This window comes from Portunus trituberculatus, chromosome 38 (assembly GCF_017591435.1).
Source record: "Portunus trituberculatus isolate SZX2019 chromosome 38, ASM1759143v1, whole genome shotgun sequence".
Classification (NCBI taxonomy): Eukaryota; Metazoa; Arthropoda; class Malacostraca; order Decapoda; family Portunidae; genus Portunus; species Portunus trituberculatus.
In genome coordinates, this window is record NC_059292.1 from 26,356,543 (window position 1) to 26,366,542 (window position 10,000).

Below are 10,000 nucleotides of genomic sequence, written 5' to 3' on the forward strand. Positions count from 1 at the left end.
CATTTACTTGTGATGTTTCTTTTTTCTCTCTTTATCTCACCCGTAGATGCATCGTGACGTGTTCTCTAGATGAATATATTTACCAACTATCAACTCATCACAACTGTCTATCTCTGTAATCCCATATTATTTTCATGACCAGTTTTACTTTTCTCTTGCTCTACCACGAGAGAAATGTGCAGTCTTATATCCTTAATTGTTTCCAGAGGTGCTTAAAAATATTATTTCTTATTCTTCAACCTACAATCATAATCTTCATCATTCCTTTGTATTTAATTGTATTTTTTTCACTCTTCCTCTCCCTACATTTCTTGCAATTCGCCTACTTTTTTTCCCTTCACTCTTATGCTAAGGAACGGCAGGAGGAGAAAGAGAAGGAGGAGGAGGAGGAGAAGAGATAAAAGATACATGGAGAATGTATGGAAAAGAAAGTTATCTAATATGTATCTTGTCTTTTTCCTCTTCCCGTCTGTGTGTGTGTGTGTGTGTGTGTGTGTGTGTGTGTGTGTGTGTGTGTGTGTGTGTGTGTGTGTGTGTGTGTGTGTGTGTGTGTGTGTGTGTGTGTGTGTGTGTGTGTGTGTGTGTGTGCGCAGGTCAAGGACAAAACGGTGAGCGTGTCTGGCCATATGAAAGATGCCACGGTGGGCGCCAGTCAATGGGTGGCCTCGCAGACCTCCCGCACGGCCAAGGTCGCCATGGAGCAGGCCAAGGCAGGCATGAGCTTCGGCGAGAAGTTCACCTTATATACTGTGGAAAAGATCACCACGTAAGTAAGACAAAACAATCTCTCTCTTGGGGACCGCCACGTGTAAGGCTCCTGATGGCTTCCTACTACAGCCTCCTTTATTTTCTTACTTCCTAATGTTCTTATCCCTTTTTCCATTACATGCGCCTTATTGATGACAGTAAAGGCAGATATATTTAGGTGTTCAGTTATCTTATACACTCAATAACAAAATGACCTAGCTGACTGACTGGTTGGTTGGCTGACTGACTGGTTGGCTTACTGACTAAGTGCTAGCTGACTGACTAACTGGCTGGCTGGCTGGCTGGCTGACTAACTGAATGGCTGATTAATTAAATAACTGGCTTACTGTTTAACTCAGTAGCTGACTAACTAGCTACCTGACTAATTGGTTGACAGACTAACTGGCTATTTTCGTCTATTTGTCTGCCTGTTTGTCTGCCTCTTTACTTAGTGGTTTCCCTGCATTTCCTTCCAAATCTCTCTCTCTCTCTCTCTCTCTCTCTCTCTCTCTCTCTCTCTCTCTCTCTCTCTCTCTCTCAAAAGTGGTAGAGCTAATTTTCACGAGGACTCAGCCGTGAAGGAAAAGAGAGGGAAGCAAAAACATCATCTCTTTGTCTCTGCTTCCAATGAGGTATTTTTTTCCCTCTCTCTCTCTCTCTCTCTCTCTCTCTCTCTCTCTCTCTCTCTCTCTCTCTCTCTCTCTCTCTCTCTCTCTCTCTGTCTCTCTCTTTTCTCCCTTTGCGTGTTTCGTTCAAATCTACTTTTTTTTTCTTCTTACTTTCTTTTTGAACCGTGTTATTTTTTCGCTCTTCATGTTTTGCTTTTTTTTTTTTCTTTTATTATTCAGATTTCGTGTGTTGGATTTCAAAGAGGAGTGTCTTTTGCCTCTTCTTTGGCTGCTTCGTCGTCGCCTTTCTCCTCTTCCTCCTCCTCCTCCTCCTCCATGTCATCCTCCTCCTCCTCCTCCTCCTCCTCCTTTTCTTCCTCCTCCTCCTCCTCCTACTGGTCTTCCTCCCCCCCCTTGTCTGTTTTGTCTGTCTTGCTTCTCATCCTATCTTCCCCCAGTCTCTCTCTCTCTCTCTCTCTCTCTCTCTCTCTCTCTCTCTCTCTCTCTCTCTCTCTCTCTCCATCCTTGCACTCAAAAGTATGATACGAGAAAAATAATAGTCCAAGCTTCCAAACGACCATTAAACTCTCCTCTCTCTCTCTCTCTCTCTCTCTCTCTCTCTCTCTCTCTCTCTGTATCCCTCCTGCCACTTTCCCTCTACTGCTTTCACTCTTCTCTGGAACACACACCATATAAGAGTATATAGCGCACTTCCTGACTGTCCCTTTCCACCGGGGGCTGACTGGGCTAAGAGTGGGAGTGATGTCTGCATGAGGGTGTGGTGCTTTCTCTTGGTCGCCCCGTGAGATTGCCGGTTTGATGTATCGACAAATAGATCTTCTCTCTTTCCTTACATACACCGATCCTTCACTCCTCTCTTACTGTTCTTAATCTCTTCAGTACCATGAGGCGTTTTGATATTCATTATGGTTAATATTTTGCGATTTTATACAAACTCAGAAACTTATGTGGGAGATTAAGATAGTGAAGACTCTGGCCATTAATCTTCTGATCTCCATAGACTCTTCCTAATGCAAATGAAATCGTTTAATTATATCCAAACATTAAGATAAAGATGCATCGCAGTATTGAAGGGGCTAAGTTGTCTTTCAGAGAAGGTAGAGAGGGAGGGACTGACACACATTACTTTATAGCAACTGTATGCATGCGAATGGGTGCACAGTGTAGCTAACAATCACAACCGTAACGAAACTAATAAATTGAAGATAAAACAGACTCTATCTACACCGCCTCCTCCCACAGGTTCTCCAAGAAGGGCTTCACTCACGTGTTTATGTTCTTGGTGCTGGCCCTGTACACAGCTCTTGGGGCGCTGCTCTTCATTGCCATCGAAGGTCCGCACGAGAACGAGGAAAAACATGACATTGAGAGTGAGAGAAAGCTACTGCTGGAGAGGCTCTGGGACCACCAAACTTTAAACAAAGACCTCAACTTCACGAGATGGGAAGAGGTGAGTGAGTGAATGTGAGACTTGGAGAAGGAGGAGGAAGGAGTAGAAAGGAATGTGAAACGAGAAGGAGATGGAGGAAAGGAATGTAAGACGAGGATATGGGGGAGATGAATGTATGGGAACAAACATAGGATATAAACGGAAGCATGTCTAGTCGGGCTTGTTGCTATGATGAGATTTGCCAGAAGATATGAAGGCATGTAGGAGAGCAAAGGCGAAGATTAGATGATGACGATGATAATGATGATGATGATGATAAGGAGAATGAGGAGGAAGAAGAGAAGGAGGAGGAAAACGAGGAGGAGGAAGAGGAGATCAAGTAAAAAATGAAAGTCTAAAATGGTATAGCATACATAGCCACACAAAATCAAACTTTACGATCAACGAAAAGATCGCCTCATAAGCAGGTCATGTAGGCCAAGACACAGACTGCTAGCAAGATCATTTCACGTAATATTTAAGTGCATCTTGTCACCACTGGCCATAAACACCCGAAAGACCATTTAACCTCGTGAAGTACAAGCCTGAAGGTGACGCCGAGCTGAGGTGTTGTTTATGGGGCTACATTCCTTCGCTGCTTATACTGGCCGCTACAGGTGTCTTCTGCTGCGTGGAACGAGTAGTATGAGTTATATAAGGTTACAGAGGCACGCAGGGCAGCGGGGATAGGGCAACGGAGTGTTAGTACCCGTGAAGTGTCAACCAGTACGAGAAGTGATGGTGGTGAGCCAGGCTGAAGTCATGCACCCGCTTACGCCTCCCTCACTCCTGGATGTATGGAAGCGTCCCGCAGCTACACACGCACATTAGTACTAACTGCTTACTACCACGCATGCATATTAGCAAATGGCACTATGTAACTATGAACACACACACACACACACACACACACACACACACACACACACACACACACAGGCCCTGTAGCTCAGTGGTTAGAGCACTGGCTTCACAAGCCAGAGGACCGGGGTTCGATTCCCCGGCCGGGTGGAGGTATTTGGGTGTGTCTCCTTTCACGTGTAGCCCCTGTTCACCTAGCAGTGAGTAGGTACGGGATGTAAATCGAGAAGTTGTGACCTTGTTGTCCCGGTGTGTGGTGTGTGCCTGGTCTCAGGCCTGTCCGAAGATCGGAAATAATGAGCTCTGAGCTCGTTCCGTAGGGTAACGTCTGGCTGTCTCGTCAGAGACTGCAGCAGATCAAACAGTGAATTACACACACACACATATATACACACACACACACACACACACACACACACACACACACACACACACGAGGAAACTAGTCAATGCACTTCAGACACATGATCAAAACTATCACCTCGCAATGGGACCAAAGCAACGCATTCACCACATCGCATCCAGATTTCTATATCCTCAATATACGCTAATCTGGTCACTAAAACCAGCTAATTTCTCTAAGCATAATATTCCCCTTTTTCGTAGGTTTTCATCATAACTAAACCAAACGTGCACAGGAATTCACACACTCACTCACTCATACATACTCACAATATAACTTACCCCATTTCTCTTCTTCAACATCCTAACCACGCCTTTAACACACACACATACAAAAACACACGTATTCTAGAGCTTTCCAATCAAGTATCTCACAAGCAAACCGTCCCGCAGATCGCCACGGATTTTCTGAAGCGTTACGATAAGCAGCTCTATCACTCCTGGTCTGTGGGGATCTCGCCAGACACTGATGACAGAATCTGGACCTTCTGGAAAGCCATGTTCTTCTGCTCCACCATCACCACCACGATAGGTAAGTGTTCCGGTGAGGGAGGACGTGTTGTAGTGTGTACTTGAGGGAAAGGAAGAGAGTAAGAGGATAAGGACAAAGGAGGGAGGTGGTGAACGTATAAGGTAGGTATGTGAGGGATGGTGAGAGAGAGAGAGAGAGAGAGAGAGAGAGAGAGAGAGAGAGAGAGAGAGAGAGAGAGAGAGAGAGAGAGAGAGAGAGAGAGAGAGAGAGAGAGAGAGAGAGAGAGAGAGAGAGAGAGAGAGAGAATAATCGTCCACACTCCAGCATGCTGAACACACACACACACACACACACACACACACACACACACACACACACACACACACACACGTCACATAATTATGCACAAAATTCACTCTTTAGCAACAAGTGTATTCTTAAATAGCATAAAATTCAAAGCCTCAGGAGAACATTAATGTAACACGGTATAAAAGAAAAAAAAAAGAACACAACATAAAACAAGGAAGAATATGAATGAAGATTATAAATAGCAAAGAAAAAAAAAAGAAGACTAAAAAGAAAATTAAAAAGAACAAGAACGAAAAGATTAAGATGAAGAAAAAGCGGAATGAAAGAATAGCAAAAACTAAAAAAAAAAAAAAATAGTAAAAAACTTGAAGCAATGACAAAAATATACGCATACATACACACCAAAAAGAAGAAGAAGAAGAAGAAGAAGAAGAAAGAATTAGAAGAAGAATTAGAAGAAGAAGAAGAAGACGAAGAAGGAAGAGAGCACAAGAACCCCAAGAGAATTAATTAGTTGTCTCCCTCACACTCGGTACATTAATTAGGCGACACACAAATGGCCAAGAACAATACAAACCACGTCCAAGTCAAACTGTGCCCTGAGTGTGTATTCTTAGGCTGATCATGGCGGCGGCTGTAGCGGTGGTGGTGGTGGTGGTGGTGGTGGTGGTGGTGGTGGTGGTGGTGACAAACAGCGGCATTATGGTCGTAACTATAGTGGAGGCAAAAACAAAATGGGAGGGTGGTGGTAAGGGGGATAAAAGTACAGAAATGGATGCGTGGTGGTGATGATGGTGAGGGTAGCACGTGGTGTTTCTTGGGTGCTGGCTGCGTGGTGAGCGGAGTGTGGTAGGTGTGTAAGTGATGTGATGTAAGTAAAATGGGTTATAAGTTATAAGGGTGTGTGATATTGGTGGTGGTGGTGGTGGTGGTGGAAGAAGTAGTACTGGTGGTGGTGGTGGTGGTAGTAGCGGTGAGGGTGGTGGTGGTGGTGATGTTGAAATAATTGTAAAAGGAAGGGAAGATGAAGCTGGAGAAGACGACGAGAAATGATGTGGTGGTAGAAATGGCTGTGGTGGAAATGGTGATGATGATGGTGATGGTAGCAGAGACGGTGGAATACTATTTTCAGGGTGAGGGTTGGTGACTGAGCGACGACCCCAGAGGCACGGCGTGACGGGGGGCGGGAAGTGATGGGAGAGCAAGGTAGAAGGGGTAAAGGGGTCGGAAGCGAGGGGAGGGGTGCGACGACAAGACAGACAGGCGAACAGACAGGTGGAGTGCCGCGCTGTGCCGGGGGCCCTAACGAGAACCACCTGCCGCCACCTGAGCTGCCGGTCGCCACGGAAATGCTCCCGTGTTATCTGCTGGCGAACTGCAGGAGGGGCGAGCGAGGGAGAGAGGAGAAATGAAAAAAGAGAGGGAAGGGAGGATGGTAGAAGGGGAGGGGAGAAAATGAGGTGAAGGGAAGATGGAGGAGGAATGGAGGAGGAGGAAAAGATGTGGGTGAAAGGGGGGAGAAGGAAGGAAGAGAAATAGAGGAGCTGGAGAAAGGGAAAGGCAAAGGAAAGGAGGGACATAGGAAAAGGAGGAAGGAAGGAGAGCGAGGGAGGGAAGAAAGTCAATTCTGTGGGTAATGGAGGATGTGACACCCAGTAAGGCAAGATGGATGCATGACTGAGGGAACATACGCGCTTCCACAACACCCATCAGAATTTACTATAGCCACACTGAACTGATGAGTAGAAAGAAAAGACTGAACGTTTACGAGATGAAACCTAAACTAAAACGAAAAAGAACCACATTCTCACTACAATTACCAAATTCCACGAACGCCGCGGTTCAACACACGCCCCAGGAAGCTGTTTAGGTGCCAAATATCCGGCAGTAACTCATGAACTCAAAGTGGAGTGTCAAGAACCCTTTGAACCTCTTCTCTCAGTCTCAAGAGTAATTTGCCGTGAACGAGAGAGCGGCGCGGTGTGAAGATAGCAGAATTCCATCCCTCCCTCACACCTCGCGCTTCACACCTGCACATTGGGACGATTCTTTGCCTCTGAAAAAACACGACAGCAGAGAAACATGATCCAGCGCACATAATGCCTCCGCCCGAGCTCCTGTCACTTTGAAGGGTGATGCGCGGCGGGCACTTGGCGAAGGGACATCGGTGCATCAGTGCCTGTGCTTGTGAATGTCTCAGTGGGTTTGGAAGGGAAGAATGCGGGGGACGACTGACTGACTAGCTAATGGGTTTCTTGCTGATCTTAATAATGTCTTTGTTGATTGATGTTCACTCACTGCGCGCATATTTCAAAATTATCAGACAAGGAAGCAGATCGTGTATTTTTCTACTTATTTTTGTTTAATTTCATTTATCTTATTTCATACCGATTAGTTAAGACTGGGAACGTAAAGGCGGCGAAGAGATAAACGGTCAGACATACTCTCTATCCAGTAGCCCAGGAAGCAGGATGCGATAAGCTACCTATCCTACAACAACACAATATTTGCTGCTTTTTATTTCGCACAATACCCATTAATGAAACAATATTTCCAATCATATTATGTTTCTCAAATCTTTCTCAGCAACCTTTCCTTCTGGAATAGCATGGAAATTGATATTTATCTTTCCCTGCAACTTCAAGCAAACATGGGAACATTAAAAAACGAAATAAGTATGAAAAAGATAAGAAAAAAATAAGTAGATAAAATAAAGAAAATTATTTGAATTTGAAGCTGCATCAATAAAATCATACAGTAAATGATATAGTGAAACAGGAGAGAGAGCTGCCTTTTCAACCTTGACCGAACCCATGACCGAACACACAACCACTGGGAAACAAATAGACCAATACGTGCACTAGAGAGCCAGAAAGCCACGCCGCAACACACCCACTATGGAGTGCACCAATACAAAAACCTGCAAAACACCACACACCTGCTGGATTTGTTATGTTGTGCTATGTTCCAATATGCTGTAGTGGTGAGTGTGGCTACTTGTCAGTACGGGAACGCATTTCTACCTCGGGCTTCAGTATTATTAGAAGATTTTATTGACATTTGAAAGGATTTATGTAGGTCAAAAAGGTTGATGGCCAAAGTCTTCACTATTTTAATCCCTACACGAGTTCCTGAAGCTATATAAAATCAGCAAATAGTAAGCAGATGAACAGGAAAATGCGTCATGATACTGAAGGTGTTAAGGAAGGGAAAGTGAGAGTGAGAGGGTAATGGGAGAGCAAAGAGGTGGAGAAACATGGCAGCGGTGTGGCAAGGACAGTGAAAGGCCTGGGAATGTGGTAAAAGCGATGATGAAAAAAAACGTTATACCTAGCATAGCATCGACATCCGGGAAATCTCTCTGTCGTGATCTCTGTCGTAATCTCTCCCAGCCATTCCAGTCCATTCCAGTCTATCTCAATTCCAAAGCGCTCAACGTTCCTGTACACATTCTGAACACACTCACTTCAGTTCCGGGTGCGTAACGTCGATAATTCTCAGTATAAACGTTTTAACTTCACCCGTTTCATCTTGTAATTTCCTGGAACACTCTTTTGCACCAATGTGTTTGATCCAGCACTTTCATGTCACGCCTGTTTGAGCCACGTGTGTTTCCCTTTTTGCAATTTCCTAATCAGCCCATTTCTCCGCCTGTGTGTTCCCTTTCACAGCTCCTCAGCACCTGCAGTCTCACTTGAGCTAAACGGTTCGACTTTCAAGGGATTCCGTTACTCAGAATCAGGTTTTTGTTCAGACACGTTTTGCTCTCTCTCCAAGACTACAGAGATAATCATCCAGGTTTTCAAGAGTGTTTCTACTCTTCATACCGTACAAATCTTGTTAATTTGTCGCAAAAAGCATAAAAAAACATCATTAAAACTTGTGTAACTTCATTTATGGCCTTTCGAAAGTCGTGAGGTGTGGCGCATAAGAATTTCAGAATATTGTTCTCGGCATGAAGTGAGAAAGTTTACTACATTCGTGAGTGTTTCGAATCTGGTGAGTTTCTTTGATCCCTTCAGTACTGGGACGCATTTTTACCTCAAATTTTGTGTAATATTAGACGATTTGGTTTCCATTAGGAAGGGTCTATGAAGGTCACAAGATTAATGGCCGCCAGAGTCTTTACTATTTTAATCCCCACGTAAGTTTCTGAAGCTTTCTAAAATCACCAAAGAGTAAGCAGAATAAATATGAAAACATGTGCTGGTACTGAAGGGGTTAAGCGGGAGAGGCAGCGTTTCCTTTATTGTGTTAATTGATGCAAAATTACCTTTGTTGTTACCACTTAACTGAATCATTGTTTAAATTGTTTCTTTTTTTCTCTATTTTCATTGTCTTTAGTTAGTCCATCGTTTAGAAATTCATCGCCATTGCTGACTCGACAGGAAAACGAAGATAATGCAGAAAAAAATCTGTTGAAAGAAGAACAAAAAGAGGATAGAAAACAGTACTAATCTCATTTTTCTCTGTTTATTTCACTCCCAGCACGTTTTTCAATATTCTACTTGTTTCTTTTTATGAGATTCAATGATTTCCTGATATGATTTCTTGATTCATTTCTTTTCTTTTACTTCTTTCAACAATCTACCTTTAGCTTTTTGTCAGTTATTAATCTGCCTTGTGTGTGTGTGTGTGTGTGTGTGTGTGTGTGTGTGTGTGTGTGTGTGTGTGTGTGTGTGTGTGTGTAACATTCTTCCGTCTGAATTATCTCTCTCTCTCTCTCTCTCTCTCTCTCTCTCTCTCTCTCTCTCTCTCTCTCTCTCTCTCTCTCTCTCAACACAGACGCGAATAAGGCGAGGCTGAAATAATACGCTTCACTATCATATTTTCCCTTCAGTTTTCCATCCGTCGATAAATTGGTTTCGTATCCAATGTCCGGCACGAAAGGAGGAGGAGGAAGAGGAGGAAGAGGATGAGGAGGAGGAGGAGGAGGAGGAGGAGGAGGAGGAGGAGGAGGAAAATGAGGAGGAGGAAGTTAAAGCGTAGAAAAGGATGAGTAGGACCAAAAAGAGATTAAAGGAAGGAAGAGAAGAGGAGGAAGAGAAGAAAGGTTTGGAAGAGAGCGAGAGGAGGAAGAGTTATTAATCAAACACACACACACACACACACACACACACACACACACACACACACACACACACACACACA

The 10,000-nt window shown here is 44.1% G+C and overlaps 2 protein-coding genes across 9 annotated transcripts in view; one reads left to right on the top strand and one right to left on the bottom strand.

The window, feature by feature from the left end:
• The window catches only part of LOC123515189 (homeobox-leucine zipper protein HOX21-like), a 244,689-nt gene that overhangs the window by 200,015 nt on the left and 34,674 nt on the right, over positions 1-10,000 (bottom strand). The gene's annotated exons all lie outside the window — the stretch shown is intronic.
• LOC123515187 (TWiK family of potassium channels protein 18-like) overlaps positions 1-10,000 on the top strand; it is a 152,741-nt gene that overhangs the window by 119,631 nt on the left and 23,110 nt on the right. For all 8 annotated transcript variants that reach the window (XM_045273702.1, XM_045273706.1, XM_045273704.1 and 5 more), the window contains 3 exons: positions 594-766; positions 2,619-2,826; positions 4,462-4,600. In XM_045273702.1, coding sequence (XP_045129637.1) covers positions 594-766; positions 2,619-2,826; positions 4,462-4,600 — 520 coding nt within the window. The remainder of the gene's footprint in view (positions 1-593; positions 767-2,618; positions 2,827-4,461; positions 4,601-10,000) is intronic.